The sequence below is a fragment of the Notamacropus eugenii genome, chromosome 5 (genome assembly GCF_028372415.1).
Source record: "Notamacropus eugenii isolate mMacEug1 chromosome 5, mMacEug1.pri_v2, whole genome shotgun sequence".
NCBI lineage: Eukaryota > Metazoa > Chordata > Mammalia > Diprotodontia > Macropodidae > Notamacropus > Notamacropus eugenii.
The window spans coordinates 37692497-37709413 of record NC_092876.1 but is presented as its reverse complement, the minus strand read 5'-3'; the positions used below and the strand labels follow the sequence as shown (position 1 = coordinate 37709413).

The following is a 16917-nucleotide window of genomic DNA, read 5'->3' as shown; positions in this document are numbered from 1 at the left end:
TAATAAGAAATCTCATTTAGATTGGCTTTGTGTGAATTTAACAGGTTAGTGATTAGCAACAGAAATAGGAGGGATTTCTGTGCCTAGAGGAAGGACCACAAACTGAATCTGAGTCAAGCCCACCCTCAGTTAAGTGAGGAAGGGGGTGGGGGAAGAAGGATGGAGACAAATGGAATCAGTACCCTGCCTTCCAGCTGACATTCCTCTAGATTCACTGAATGAATGTAGGATTGAGGTAATGAGACCTGTTGTTTCTAGAGACCTAAAGCACTCCAATTTTGATCAGAGCCCTCTAAATTCAATGTCCTGGAGTAAAGTCTCCACCACTCCACCTTCTTTATGTTTCTGCTTACTTACTTGTTGGTTCTTTTTCCTTCCAAATAACTTCATCCCCAGAATGATGGTCATGAGAATGATGACCACAATCACGGGAATACCAAAACGTCTGCGTTGAGTGTCACTCTTTGATGAGCACAATGCATCTGTGGTGTCAGTGCCTGGCTTTTCTTCAAACAAACCGTGGGTAGTACAGCTAGGAAGATAGTCAAGGACACATGTTATTGAATATGAATTCATTCCCATCAGCCCAGCAAAACCTAGTGATCCATCTTTTAGTTCAGTTGCAGTTGGTCATGCAACTCATTACCCGAAGAAGCTGAGAGAGAGGCAGGATATCCCAAATAAAGGGAGAGAAGTAGATAAAGACAGAAGCGTGCACCTCTCCAATTTCTAGACAATACAAAAAGGCAGGAAGTAAGGCATGCACATTGAACTGGCTAGAAAGCCAGTGTGCCCAGGGTCAGTATCCAAAAGGAATTAGAACCATGAGACAGTGTTGTTTTGTTTTGTTTTTGAGGAGCCTAGAACTGCAATTTCATCAGTTTGAGGAATTCCCTGGTGGAGAAATGTCTTCCCCTGATGCAGGAATTGTCAGGAATTGAAAGCCTTAGATTGTCCGCTAGGGCTCTGAGAGGGCATGATCTGCCTGTGAGACAAAGCTTACTATGTCTAAGAGGAAGAACTAGAGATTTCCTGACTCCAAGGCAAGTCCTATATCCTCCACTTTCTAAGCTAACAGTAAGATGGGAATTAATAGGACTTAATGGAAGCAGTATCTTACAATTAAGCTAGAAAAATCATCTTAAAAAGATCATAGAGACAGAGATAGCTAAGTGGTCCAGTGGACACCAGTGGATAGAGTGCTGGACCTAGAGTCTAGGGCATACAGTTCAGATCTTAGTTTAGACATTTCCTAGTTGGGTGACCTTGAGCAAATCACATAAGCCCTGTTTGTCTTTATTTCCTCATCTGTAAAATGACACTAATGATACCACTCACATCCTGATGTTGTTCCAAGGATCAAATGAGATAATACCTAGAAAGTGCTGTGTAAATGCTAGTGTTTATTGTTGTTGTTATTGTAGCTCCTGTCCCAATGCACATGGGTACAAGATGCTTTCAATGGTGAAGATGAATGACCTGTGCTGCAGGAGTTGACTGGCAGAGTTGGTGGGAAGACTCCAACCTTGAATCCTTTCCAGGACTCCTCAAGCTTCAAGTCTTTTGGGGGGACTCTTCAAGCATCAATTTGCCTCTGGCTTTCCAATTCAAGAGGGAAGATGGAAAAGACCAACCTCAATTCAGGTTCCTGAAGGAAAGACTCTGGGAATTCATGAGAAGAGCTAACAGCCTCCATCATGCCCTCACCCAGCTAGCTACACTAGAAATTTGGGGCAGAGGGTTCCCCTTGGGAGAGATTTAGAACTCTCTTTTGATTGAGCTGAGCTACTTACCTCTCTCCCAATGGGAAAGCTCCTTCACTTTGTACTATCTGGTATATATTCTCTATGTATATCTTCTCTGATCTCCCTTTTGCTACAATTTAGATGAATGAGTATCTTTGCTTTTTGTGATATGTGTTCATTGTGGAATGGGTATTAGGTGGGAAGGGGGTTAAACTTTGCATAAAGAGCTTGGGGTTTCCCTTCCTCCTCCAAAAACAGACACAACAACCACAAATTAGATTAAAATTAGATTAAAGCTGATCACATCCCCTGGACCAACAATTTTTAAGGAAGCAGACGGTTATAATTCTAGCCTAGTACCTCCTTTCTCTGAGAAGAACAAAGTGGCTTCTGGCCCCAGGTTTGTATTCGTGGTAGGAATTAAAATCTTCCTTGGAAAAGGGCGGGTGGAAGAAAAGGTTAGAGATGTCTGGTCTTCCTCCCTGTGAGTCACATGACAACTCACACCACAGATGAGCCTTAGCTCCATGTACAGGCTTCTCAATCTCTCTTTCTCTCTCTCCACTTTGGGTCTTTAAGAGTACATTCATTCCATTAGTATTAGGGATCTCCTTACTTCTGAAAATTATGAACTGATTGGAAATTAATTTGATCCTAATCATATCCTCCAAACTTAACAGTATTTAAGGGAGCAGATAAATGTAATTCTAGTCTAGTACCTTTCCTCCCTTTCAAAAATAATTATGGTTAATTATTAATTTATTAATTGTTCTTGTTATTTAGTCAATTCAATTGTGTCCAACTTTTTGTGCCCCCATGTGGGGTTTTCTTGGCAAAATACTGAAGCAGTTTGTATGTCCTTCCCTAACTCAATTTATAGATGAGGGAACTGAGGCAAACAGAACGGAGTAACTTGCCCAGGGTCAAACAGCTAATAAAATGTCTGGGGCCAGATTTGAACTCAGGAAGATGAGTTTTCCTGACTCCAGATCCAGCACTCTAACCACTGTGCCACTCAGCTGCCCATTGATCATTATTGTAATTATAAAGGACATCAGAAGGCATCCACTCTAATCCTCTAATTATAAATGTGAGGGAACTGAGGTCCATAGAATCAAAGTGATGTATCTGTTGTCACAAAGGAAGCAAACATCTGAGGCAGGATCCAAACCCAGGTCCTTTGGCCCCAGAGCCAGTGCCCTTTCCACTCTACCATGCCACCATCCTGGGACTAAATAACAATCCAGGAAAAGTTCTTGGAGTGTGAGTACCCTGAACACTCTATGTGAGTCCATAGTGTAATTGGAAAACCAGCCATGTTAGTTCACCTTAGATTATATTGGCGTGTTTAGACTAAAGGAACTGCTCTAATGCCTGTCCCATGGTCACTGTCCTGGGCAGCCCACATCTGGAGAGCTGGGTTCAGGCCTCATTTTAGAAAGTTCCTCAGTTGACTGGAGAGCTCTCATAAGAGGGTGTTATAGGCTCCTAGTTTCTGGGCTGGAAGGGACTTCAGGGGCCCCTCATTTATGGATGAGAAAAATGGGGCACAGAGAGTTCAAGTGAGAATAACAGCCAGCATTGATATAGCATCTCTCCTGGGCCAACCCTTTAAAAATATTATCTCACTGGCCCAAGGACAGGTGGGCAACCCCCATGGCATCTGAATCCAGAATCTCTTGACTCCAAAGCCTTATCCATGTTACTGGAGCAACCAGGGCTCCAACCATACCTATAAGGAGCTCTTGAAGGATTGCTTGGAGAGGTCCAAAGTTGTCTCAGGTATTGAAAGGAATGTTAAGGAGAAGAAAAGTAAAGTCACTCAGTTTGATCCCAGAGGATAAAACCTAGAGTGATAGAAAAAAGACACAGAAAGGCAGAATGTAGATCAGCTTAAGGAAACAATCATAGCAAGGGAGCTATCCAACAGAAGGAAGAGCAGAAGGAGGTGTAGAAAGCAGAGCACCTTTGAAAGCTACACTTTGAATTTCTTTTATGTCTAATAGGAAATGTGTGCTGCATAGAACAGAGATTCCCAGTTTGCTGTACATCCAGAGGTGTGCTGGAATCAGTTCAATCTATAAGCCAGTTGCTAAATTTTCAATGTCACTCATGCCTCAAACATTGGCAAATACTACAAATTAGGGCTTGATTTGTTACTTTGCTGAGTGTCTAGACAAAAAATGACAAAGCAAATGCTGATGGTGCAGAGTAAACTGAAAAGTGCAACCTGTTTATATTCATTTTTCAAAGATCCAATTGTTAAACATTTATCTGCGCTCACGCGCACACACACACGCACACACACAGACACACACACACACACAGCACTCCCTGCCCCAGACATTTTTCTTTTTTTCTGTTCTGCTTTGTACATGAAAACACTTGTTTTGTTTGGTGTTTGTTAATGTTAAAACTTTAATTTAAAGCACTATAAATGAAAAATCAAGTCCCAGAGAGCATGATACACCTACTTCGTCCATGGCAAACACTGGCCAAGGGTTCCATTGGGAGAAAACGTCCCTGTCTGGCACTTTTCACAGATGGTGTTGCTTCTCTCTGTGCCTAAAAGAGAAGGAGATGCTGAGCATAGCGACAGGATCACAGCAAAATATGGCTGCTAGAACAGTGTCCCTGGATGAGTTGGTCCCTTCCCTGGAATCTCTATAACAGAGCAGATAGTATTGGGAACAATTGTGTGAAATACCCCAGGCCTGTGGCAAGAAATGTATATTTTTAATATATTTCAATTTTGCATCACCTACTTTATCCTATGATTCTCCCCCTTACTAATAAATATTTAACAATCAACTCTCTGGGGGAGAAAAAAGAAACACAAAGCATGTTTTTATGTTTTTCTTTAATGTGCAACAGACATTATTAACATTTTCTTCATCACTTTCTTAAATCTAAGCAATTGACAAAACAATAAATTAAGCCCTGATTTATACTGTTTTTCCATTTCTGAAGTGCCAGTGGTCACAGTGAAAATTTAACAATCAGCTTTTAGGAGAGCAGTTCAGGTTGACTCCAGCTGAACACTTATGGCCTTATCTTACCCACAGAACCATCTCTTATAATGCAGAATATTTTTCAAAGGACAAAATAGTTCAGCAATCTAGCAAAAAAAGTGAAATATTTTGTCTGGTGCTCCATAGCCATAGTCCCTCACTTCTACAAAGAAACAGGAAATTCAGGATATGGTTTGGTTTGCTGTTAACCTTTGCTCTTGAAGAGGACCAAATGACATCACTATGCTGGGGTCAAGGGACAGTGTGTCTGACTGGGATGATCAGACCAATAGGAGCTCTGAAGGCTTTACCACAGTCTTTATGAACATCTGGTGTGGAGATGTCACTAAATGTGCTGATCTCACCTTTCTTTTGAGCTACTGAAATTCTGCTTTTTCATGGAGCTCAGTGTTTTTGAAGTGTTTGGGGAGGTTTTTTACCAGTGTCTCCCATATCACCCAGTCAATTTCATTTTCTTCAGAGAGAAATTGAGAGTGTCGTTGTATCACTTCTGATTCCCATGTGAACAATCCCCTTGTGTGAGTTCTCTGCAAAATAGTCTTTTGGGCAAACTTATGTTTGACATCTGAACAACATGGCCAGCCCATTGGAGAGTTGGATTCTCTGCCATAGAGTTTGAATTCTTGTCAGTTTAGCTCAAGAAGGGACATCGGTATCCAATATCTTATCTTGCCAGGTGATCTTCAGAATCTTTCTAAGATAATTTAAATGGAAGTGATTTAGTTTCCTGACATGGCGCTGGTAGACTGTCCAGGTTTCACAGGTATATAACAATGAGGTCAGCACAACGGCTTTGTAGGCCTTCAGTTCGGTAGTCAGTCTAATGCCTCTCTCACATTTTCCTTCAGAGCCTCCGAAAGACTGAGCTAACTCTGGCCATCCATGTGTCAACCTCGTTATCAATGTTTATAACCCTAGAAAGTATACTGCAAAAATAAGTGAACTTATCCACAACATCCAAAACTTCTCCATTTGCTGTAATTGATACTTTCATACATGGATGGTATGATCCTGGCTGGTGGAGCACTGCATTTTCTTGGTATTAATTATCAGGTAAAAGTTAGCACAAGCAACAGAGAATTGATCCATACTTTGCTGCATCTCAGCTTCAGAGGCTGCATTGAGTGCACAGTTTTCTATAACCAAAAAGTCATATGGAAATTCTCCCTCCACTTTAGTCTTGGCTTGTAGCCTTTCCAAGTTAAATTCCAAGTTACCATCCATGAAGCAGCTGATATTGATGTTGTTTTCATCCCTATTGAAGTTTTCTGACAACATTGCTGAGACCATTGTCCTCAAAAGCATGGGAGCAAGCACACAACTTGCTTCACTCCATTGGTGATTAGGAAAGCACAACAGCATTGTCCATTATGTAAAGCCCAGGCAGACATGCCATCATGGAACTGCCATATAATAGTGATGAACTTCTCCAGGCAACCAAAAAGAGGATAATGACAGCATATATTGTTAAGCTAGGGCTGTTGTAAGGATCAACTGAAATAACATTTGTAAAGCACTTAGTATGGTGTCTGCCACATAAATGCCAGGCTGGTCTACATAAATGCTTGATTACTTTTCATTATTTTAGCTGTCTGAAATAGTGAGGGCAAAGCTGAATTTGGGACCCAGGAACTCAGACCAGACCCAAGTATCTTCCCAAGGTACCACAACCGCCTCCAGGTAGGCAGCCAGAGCTGAGGAAGGGCTGGGCACTTATCAAGTTTCCAGGGCAGTAGCCTGAAGAAATAATAGTTATGGGTCCCAAGTGGATGGAGATGGGGCAGGCTCACCTCTAGAACTCACATATTGGCCAGTAGTGCAGACTCGGTGAGGCATACACATCTCACAGACATCTTTCATGATGACGCAAAAATGTCCTGGGGAACAACCACACACAGTATTGGATGTAGGTGAACATTTCCTTCTGGTCACCAAGCCAAGTTCTGAAGGAAAGAAAAAAGAGCAAGAGGAGACATTAGGTCAGTCAGTCAATCAACATTTTTTCAGGACCTAAAATGCTCCAGGCATATGTTACAAATAAAGGCAAAAGACAATCTCTGCTTTCAAGGATCTCACAGTCTCATGGGAATGACAGCATGCCAACATGTATGTACAAACTAGACCCATACAGGATAAACTGGGGATAATCAAGGAAGGAAAGACACAAGACCTAAGAGGGAAGGCCTCCTAGAGAAGAGGGGATTTTAGCTGGAATTTGAAGGAAGCCAGAGAAGCCAAGAGATGGAGGTGAGGATGGAGCATCTATTGAAATAACCCAAGTGCGAGGTGAAGAGAGTCTATAGCACAGTCAGAAGAGAGAAGGGTCATATTAGTGAGATTATGTAAATGGTGAATTTGAGAAGCCTTGTCCCTAGATTGGATATGGAGGGTAAGAGAGAGTAAAGAGTCCAGGATGACTTGGGAGGGGAAATCCATGCTCTCTGATGACAGCCCATTCCACAGGACCATGAGTGCTGACTGTGTCCTTTATTCCCACCTAGGTTAGAAGATCCTGGAGGGCAACAGCAAAATCCCAGAGGCCCAAACAAGAATCCCTTCTTTGCCATTCCCAACCAGTGGTCCCCTAGCCTCTGTGGGGAAAGGTCCAAGAAGGGAACACCTGAGGTAGCCCATCCATCTGTGAACTTAGATGCTGCCCCAGACCTGGTGTGGCTGAGGGATGCTGGACAGGTCACTTTTGGCCTCTGTATGACTATGAGATGGAGACAAGAAACCCACATTCCTTGAATAAGGAATATTCTAAGTAAAATCATAGGCCTAGCACCACACCATCACTCTCTAAAAAGAAAAGGAAGAAATCACAAAGCTTAGAATGGGCTTCAAAGACAGAATGGTTCCTGCCCGTCAAGGAGATAACATTCTATCTGCACAGTCTCATATGTTCTAACAGTAAGGACCTGACATACATGTGGGACCTTCTATCACAGGTTCTTCGATCTGCTTTTCTAAAAGGAAAGCAGCTTTTGAGGGGTCAACAATCACTTTAATCAAGCACATGTATCATTCACTTAGTTCAGAGCAAAAAGTCACTGAACTTCAGAGAAAATTGTGTTCGTCCATTGCTGAAAAAGACAATGACTTCAGAGAAATGATGACATGACTTGCACTTGACTTTGTTCTGAGAGAGGGAGGGCTGTGCAGGTCACCAGCCTCACTTCTGCTCCAGAGAAAATACAGACCAGACAGGGCTTCCAAACTCTCTGACAGTAATAATACATACATGACAAATCAACAGACAGATGCAACTACCTGGCCATAGTTACCAGAGGGGGAAGCAACAACATCTGGATTTTCAAAGCCAGGGGCTCTGTAGCAGCTTCCCAGAGATGCATCTGCCAAACAAACACTTCCAGTCAGTGAGCCCCAAGGTAAAATCTCACCCTCTGACTATTTATACATATGCCACCTTTCCTTAATGAAGATATAATGTCTTTTTCCTTTCTGCATATCCCTGGCACTTAGCACAGTGCCTGGCACATAATAGGCCCTTAATAAATTATTGTTTCCTCCCTCTATCTCTTTCTTCTTTCCTTCCTTTTCTCCTCTTCCTCTCCCTTACTTCCATCCTTCTTTCCTTTCTTCCTTCCTTCCTTCCTCCCTTCCTTCTCAGCACTTAGTCTAGTGCCTGGCATACAATAGATTCTTAATAAATGCTTGTTGACTGATTGACTTGGCCTTCATTTCCTCTGTAGAAGGAAGCAGTTGACCTAGGAATTAGGATGTAGAAGCAGAAAAAGCTTTGGGTACCAACCACTTCCTTTTATAGATGAGGACACTGGAGCCCAGGTAAGTAAATTGCCCACAATCACAGCAGCAGAAAAAGACTGAGGTAAGATAAGCTCCAAATGCCCTCTCAGTTTATAAATCTCATGATTCTATGTATCTGAATTTCTTGGGGAAGTAGAGTGAAGGATATCCCTGACTGAGTGCATGAGCTGGGGACTAAGTGTAGGAAAGGTATGGGGTGGAGAGCTGGGCTTGGCAAAGACACTCCCCATCCAGGTCTGTCTCTGAGCTGTATACTGCTGAGTTCTGAACCTAGAAATGGGAACAGTGACTGGTTCCCCAGGACCACCCTGAAGGTTTGGGGAATCTGTTATCCCTGGTAACAAAGCCAGCAGAAGCAGAAGTGACAGATGGGAGAGAGCACAGCAGAAAGTATTCCTGGCACCTCCACTGTCCTGATAAGGGCCATTAAGGGTCACGTTGCCCCTCCTATTCCCTTATGACCCGTCTTAGGCAAGAGGGGAAACCTGACAGAGACAGGTGGTTTCCTGGGAGATGAAGCTGAGACTAAAGACAGTCCTGGACATCACCACCAGCCCCAGTCCACACCCTAACTAGCTAAGGACCTAGGGGGAGTCTGATTTCCTCTCCAAAGTCTGAACTTACTTAAGGACTTACAGAAGCTGAGAGGTAACACAAGTGGATCAGGAGGACCTTTTCAGGAAGAATGGAAGTGAAATAAATTGTATTACAGGGCTGTAGAAGGGAGGACCTGCTGTGATTAGCTACAGGAATGTCTAAGCTGAGGAAATTGGGGCCAGTCATTTACCCTTTAGTGAGTGGGAGGCTCACTCCACCTCTACAGACTCAAATTTCTGAGTTGGATGCTCACAGACTATGAGTTTACTTGGCTATGCCAAAGCAACAAGTTATGCCTTAGCTCTGGGTTCATCAGAGTCTCAGGCCAGTCTAACAATACCTCCAGGGGCCAAGGGTTGTTACCTGCACCCATTGTACAGATACAACCACTGAGAACCAGATTGGGAAAAGGACTTTCTTAAAGTCATGCAGAGTCAGTGAGAGATGGCAAGAAGAAAAGGGGGAGGGGGAAATGAAGAAGCATTGATTTCGTGCCTCCCCACCATGTGCCAGGCACTGTGATAAGTGTGTTACAAATATTATCTCATCTTTTCTCTATAACAACCCTGAGAGGTAGATACTGTTATCGTCCCCATTTTACAGTGAAGGTAACTGAGGCAGACTGAGGGTAAGTAATGCACAAGGTCACAACGTCAGGAGTATCTGAGGTCACACTTGAACTAAGGTTTTCCTGACTCCAGATCCAATACCCTATGCATTGGACCACTTGGCTCCCAGAGCCTAAGTCTCCTAGCCAAATGGATAGAAAATAGATTTAGAACCAGAAGAAAACTGATTTGTCTTTGCATCTAACCTTCTCACTGTAAAGGTAAGCAAATGCAGGCCCAAAACAGTTAGTTACCTTTTCCTGATTCCCCTTAATTCTGGTGCCTCCCTCTGAGATTGTTTCCACTTTGACCTGCCTCCATCATGTCTGTACAGAGGTGGGTCGTGGTGTATCCCCCATTAGATCCTGAGCTTCTTATGAACCTTTCTTGGTATCCCCAGCACTTAGCCCAGTGCTTAACACATAGTAGGTGCTTAATGAATATTTCTTGACTGGCTTACCCAACATCATATAGATAGTACATGGCACAGCTGGGATTTAAACCCAGGTCTCTGACTTCTTATCTAGGACTATTCTGGTGTATCACCTGGTATCAGTAATGGGGGAGAAAACCTTTTCGTTTTTTTTTTCCAAAGATTCTAGGCAATAGTTTTATTTTGAATACTTTAACAATATTATCACCAAGGCACACAGTGCTTTATTTTTAAGTGGATCTAAAAAACCAAGATCAATATTTTTAGAGTTCTCCTACCACAGATTTCCAAGGAAGTTTCTTTTTTAAAATTGAATTATTTTGTTTGTTTTCAGTGTTTGACAATCACTTGTATATATCTTAGATTTTTTTCCACTCCCTCCTCCTCATTCCCCACTCCTTCCCCACTCCCTCCCTGAGACAGCGTACAATCTTATTTAAAATATACATGTACATTCCTATTAAATGCATGTTGCATAGAAGAATTAAAATGAATGGGAGAAACCATAAAACAATACATAATACAAAAGAAAATGATCTGTTTCTATCTGTGATCCAATTCCATAGTTCCTTCACTGGATGTGGAAGACATTTTGCCCTCAAGAGTCCATTGAAAATTTTTTAAGTCCATGTATTTCCATGAAGTCTACTAGAAAAATTTGTCAAAAACTGCGGTTGTTGGTATGTACAAAGTTCTCCTGGTTCTGCTCCTTTCATTCAGCATCATTTCATAGAAGTCTTCCCAGGTTTCTCTGAAGTCTTCATGTTCATTGTTTCTCATAGCACAATAGTATTCCATTACATTCATATACCACAACTTGTTCAGTAATTGCCCAGTGGATGGGCATTCTCTTGATTTCCAGTTTTTGGCCACCACAAAGAGAGCTGCTATAAACATTTTTGTACATGTGAGATTCTTTCCATTTCTATGACCTCTTTGGGAAACAGTCACACAAGCAATATTGCTAGGTCAAAGGGTATGCACATTTTTGTAGTCCTTTGGGCACAGTTCCAAATTGCTCTCCAGAATGGTTGGATCAGCTCACAGTTCCACCAACAATGAATTAGTGTTCCAACTCTCCCACATTTTCTCCAACATTTCTCATCTTCCTGCTTTGTCACATTAGCCAATCTGATAGGTGTGATGTGGTACCTCAGAGCTTGATTTGCATCTAATCAATAGTGATTCAGAGAATTTTTTTTCATATGATTATAGATAGCCTGAATTTCTTCCCCTGAAAATTCCCTGTTCATATCCTCTGACCTTGTATTGTACATTTGACTCACCTTTATCAGAGACACTAGTTGTAAAAATTCTTTCCCAATTTTCAGCTTCTCTCCTAATCTTGGTGGCATTGGGTTTGGTTGTGCAAAAACATTTCAATTTAATGTAATACAAATTATCCATGTTGCACTTCATAATGTTCTCTGTCTCTTGTTTGATCATAAATTTCTCCATTCTCCATAAATCTGACAAATACACTATTCCTTGCACCCCTAATTTGTATATAGTATCAATCTTTGTACCTAGATCATTTATCCATTTCAACTTTATTCTTGTGTACGGTGTCAGGCATTGGTCTATCTCCAGTTTGCCCCACATTGTTTATCCAGTTTCCCCAGCAATTTTTGTCAGACAGTCAGTTCTTATCCCAGAAGCTGGGGTACTTCAGTTTACTAAACAGTAGATTGCTAGATTCATTAACTACTCTGTCTTGAGTACCTAACCTATTCCACTGGTCTACATCTCTGTTTCTTCACCAGTATCAAGTGGTTTTGATGATTGCTGCTTTATAATACAATTTGAGACCTGGTAGAGTTAGGCCACCATCTCCATTATTTCTTCTCATTAGTTCCCCTGATTTTCTGGAACTTATGTTTTTCTACATGAATTTTGATATTTTTTCTAACTCTAAAAAATAATTATCTGGTAGGTTGATTGGTATAGCACTGAATAAGTAAAATAATTTAGGTAGAATTGTCATTTTTATTACATTAGCTTGGCCTACTCATGAGCAGCTGATGCTTTTCCACTTACTTAGATCTGACTTTATTTATATGCAAAGTGCTTTGTAATTGTGTTCATATAGTCCCTGGGTTTGTTTTGGCAGGTAGACTCCCAGATATTTTATAGTGTCTACTGTAGCTTTAAATGGAATTTCTCTTTCTATCTCTTGCTGCTGGGCTTTGTTAGTAATATATAGAAAGGCAGATCATGTATGTGAGTTTGTTTTGTAACTTGCAGCTTTGCCAAAGTTGTTTATTTTTTCAAGGAGTTTTTTACTCGATTCTCTGGTAATCTCTAAGTATATCATCACATCAGCTGCAAAGAGTAATAACTTAGTTTCTTCTTTGCCTTTTCTAATTCCTTCAATTTCTTTTTCTTCATTTATTGCTACAGCTAGAATTTCTAATATCATATTGAATAATAGTGATGATAGTGGACATTCTTGTTTCACCCCTGATCTTCTTGGAAATGCATCTAGTTTGTCCCTATTGCACGTAATGCTTACTGATAGTGTTAGGTAGATACTGCTCATAAACTTATGAAAAGTTCCATTTATTCCTGTGCTTTCCAGTGTTTTCAATAGGAATGGGAATTGTATTTTGTCAAAAGCTTTTTCTGCATCTACTGAGATAATTATTTGGTTTCTGTTAGTTGTGTTGTTGATATGATCGATAATGCTGATGGTTTTTCTAATATTGAACCAGCCCTGCATTCTTGGTATAAATCCTACCTGATCATAATATATTATTCTCATGATAAGTTCTGTATTCTTTTTGTTAAATCTTATTTAACATTTGTGCATCTACATTTATTAGAAAAATTGGTCTATAATTTTTTTCTCTGTTTTGACTCTTCCTGGTTTAGGTATCAAAACCATATTTGTATCATAAAAAGAAATTGGTAGGATTTCTTCCCCAATTTTCCCAAACAATCTATATAGTATTGGAATTAACTGTTCTTTAAATATTTGATAAAATTCACTTGTAAAGCCATCTGGCCCTGGAGATTTTTTCCTAGGGAGTTCATTGATGGCTTGTTCAATTTCCTTTTCTGAGATGGGGTTATTTAAGTATTCAACTTCCTCTTCTGTTAATCTGGGCAATTTATATTTTTTAAAATAATCATCCATCTCATTTAGATTGCTGAATTTATGGGCATACAGTTGGGCAAAATAATTTTTAATTTTTATTTTAATTTCTTAATTTTTGATATTGATAATTTGGTTTTCTTCTTTCTTTTTTTTTAAACAAATTAACCAAAGGTTTATCAATTTTATTGGTTTTTTTCATAAAACCAACTCTGAATTTTACTTATTAGTTCAATAGTTTTTTTTATTTCAATTTTATTAATTTCTCTTTTGTTTTTCAATATTTCTAATTTGCTATTTACTTAGGGAATTTTCAATTTGTTCTTTTTTGAGCTTTTTCAACTGCATGCCTAATTCATTGATCTCCTCTTTCTCTATTTTATTTATGTAGGCATTCAAAGATATAAAATTTGGTTGGTTGTCTAATTATTGTCATTCTCTTGAATGAAGTTGTTGATTGTTTCTATAATTGTTAAACCCACTCATTTTTTAGGATTAGATTGTTTAGTTTCCAAATGGTTTTTGGTGTATATTTCCATGGCCTTTGATTACATGTAATTTTTATTGCATTATGATCTAAGAAGGACTCATTTACTATCCTGCCTTTCTGCACTGGATTGTGAGGTTTTTTTGCCCAAGAGCATGGTCAGTTTTTGTATATATGCCATGTACCACTGAGAAAAAGTTATATTCCTTTCTATCCCCATTCACTTTTCTCCAGAGATCTGTCATATCTACCTTATCCAGAGTTTCATTCACTCTTTAACATCTTTCTTATTTTGAGGTTAGACTCATCAAGTTTAGAGAGTGGGAGGTTGAGGTCTCCCACTAGTATAGTTTTGCTGTCTATTTCTTTCTATAACTTCCTTAACTTTTCCTCTAAGAATTTGGATGCTATACCACTTGGAGGGTATATATTTAGTAACGAAATTGCTTTGTTGTCTGTGGTGCATTTTAGCAGGATATAGTTTCCTTCCTTATCTCTTTTGATTAGATCTATTTCTGCTTTTACTTTGTCTGAGATTAGGATTGCTACCTCTGCTTTCTTCCCGTCAGCTGAAGCACAAAATATTCTGCTCCAAACTTTTACCTTCACCCTGTGTATATACCCCTGTTTCAAATGTGTTTCTTGTAAACAACATATTGATGGATTATGGTTTTAATGCATTCTGCTTTCCATCTCCATCTTATGAGAGAGTTCATCCCATTCACATTCACAGTTATGATTACTGTCTGTGTCTTTCCCTCCATCCCCTTTCCCCTTGTTTATGCTTTTAGTTCTTCCTTCTCCCTTCCCCTCCACAATAGTGTTTTAATTTTTGTCCACTACCTCCCTCAGTCTTCCCTCCCTTCTTTCAGTTCCCCTCCCTTTTATTTCCCTTTTCCTTACTACTTTCCTTTCTTTTAGCCTCCCTTCTCTTTTCTTTCCCCTGTCCCCTCTTACTGCCTATAGAGTTAGTTGGATTTTTATACTTACCTGAATTTGTTGCACCCTCCTTGAATCCAATTAGAGGAGAGTACCTCTCAAACAATACCCATCTCCCTTCCCTCTTTCTCTCTACAGTAATATATTTTTGCTCCTCTTCCTGGGATGGAAATTATTTTTTTCTGCCTCTTCCTTTTCGTATCTTGCATTACAATCCCTCTGCACCCTTTAATCACAATTGTTCTCCTCACATCATAAAATTTATACCCACTCCTCTATCTATGTATATCCTTCTAATATTTCATTATAAATATATAATTCCCAAGATTAGCAAGCATCATCTTCCCTGATAGGGATGTAAACAATTTGCACATATTGAGAAACAATTTTCTCCTCCTGTTTACCTTTTTATGCTTCTCTTGATACCTGCATTTGAAGATCAAATGTTCTATTGAGCTCTGGCCTTTTGATCAGAAAGGTCTGGAAATGCCTTATTTCATTGAAAGTCTATCTCCTTGTATAAAATATTATGTTCAGCTTTGCTGGGTAATTAAACCTTGGTTGTAGTCCCAGCTCCTTTGCCTTACAGAACATCATATTTCAATTCCTTTGAAATTTTAATGTAGAAGTCCCAAGGTTTTGTGTGATCCTGACTGTAACTTTGATATTTGAATTGTTTCCTTCTGTGTGCCTACAGTATTTTTTCCTTTAGTTGATAGTTCTGGAATTTGGCAGTGAAATTCTTTAGTGTTTTTAGTTTGGCATCCCTTTCAGGAGGTGAACAGTGGATTCTTTCAATGATTCTTTTCCCTCTGAATCTTAGACTTCTCAACAATTTTCCTTGATGATTTCTTTGATGATATTGTCCAGGTTCTTTTTTTCATCATGGTTTCTGGTAGACCAATCATACTTAGATTTTCTCTCCTGGATCTATATTCTAGATCAGTTGTTTTTCCAAATAGATATTTTACATTTTCTTCCATCTTCAATCTTTAGATTCTGTTTGACTAATTCTTGATGTCTTATATATTCATGAGCTTCTACTTGCCTGATTCTATTTTTATCAGATTCTTTTCTTCAGTTAACTTTTGCATCTCCTTTTCAATCTGTCCAATATTTCCTTTTAAGGAGTTATTTTCTCCAGTTAGGTTTTGTGCTTCCTTTTCCATCTGTCCAATTGTCCTTTTAAATTCTTCTGTGACTTCTTTTTTCATATTTTTAAAGTTATTGGTCAGTTTTTCTTCTATTTCTCTAAGTTGGCTTTTATAATCCTTCCTCAGCTCTTCCAACAAGGCTCTTTGTGCTTCAGACCAGTTCATATTCCCTTCTGAAGTTTCAGATGGGAGTACAGTCTCAGTGCTGACCTCTTTGGTGTTTGTGTTTTCATACTTTTCCCCATAGAAAGATTCTATGGTCTTTTCTTTTCTGCTTTGCTTCTTATTTATGATAATCACCCTTTTCCTGGCTTTTAGAGTAGATCTCTGCATCGGGGGCACAAGGGGCTCTGTCCCACAGTTCTTGTGCCTAAAACTTGAGGTTTTGTGTGTTATGACCTCTGGTTCTTTCAGTTAGAAGCTAAAATGCTGCAGCTTACCTGGTGCTGAGCTGGCTGGTGTTGGAAATGAGAGACCAGGTGAGGTCTTTTGGGGTTTCCCACAGTTATCCTGGAGCTAGCTTGTTAAGTGTGGGGGAAGGGTGGTCTGGTCACTGGAGGTCTTCTCTGTTGAGCTAGAGCATAGGCAAGCTCAGTGGTTGGTGATCCTGTCCACACTAGTGTCTTCCTGATTCCCCTGGGTTGCTGAGGAACACCTGGGTGCTGGTGTTGGCAGTTGCTGGTTTCATCTCCAAGGGCTCAGGATCTTCTTCTGGTTTGTTGAGGTTGGGCTGTCTGAGAAAGCTCTGATCCTGCACTGGTCCCCTTCAGTCACAGCAAGAGGAACTCTCCTTAGCGATCTTCCTAGCTTCACATGCTAAGAGTCTGTTTACCCTTTTGGCTGTTCCCACTGTTCCAGGGATTTTCCCGAGGAGATATTCTCTGGGCTCAACAAGGTCAACAAGGAGAGGGAGATAGCAATTACTGATCACTCCACCACCTTGGCTTCCAGAATTGTAAATCGAGAAAACCTTTTCAAACTCTAAAAAGGGATATGTGTGAGACTGGAGAAGGAAAGGATGAAGAGCTGTGACCAAGTT

The 16917-nt window shown here is 40.1% G+C and overlaps 1 protein-coding gene across 2 annotated transcripts in view; it reads right to left on the bottom strand.

The window, feature by feature from the left end:
- The window catches only part of LOC140504064 (tumor necrosis factor receptor superfamily member 14-like), a 52408-nt gene that overhangs the window by 9448 nt on the left and 26043 nt on the right, over window positions 1-16917 (bottom strand). For both annotated transcript variants that reach the window (XM_072608595.1, XM_072608594.1), the window contains exons 6-8: window positions 6568-6720; window positions 4220-4310; window positions 358-532 (exon numbers count right to left, since the gene is read on the bottom strand). In XM_072608595.1, the coding sequence (XP_072464696.1) occupies window positions 358-532; window positions 4220-4310; window positions 6568-6720 (419 nt within the window). The remainder of the gene's footprint in view (window positions 1-357; window positions 533-4219; window positions 4311-6567; window positions 6721-16917) is intronic.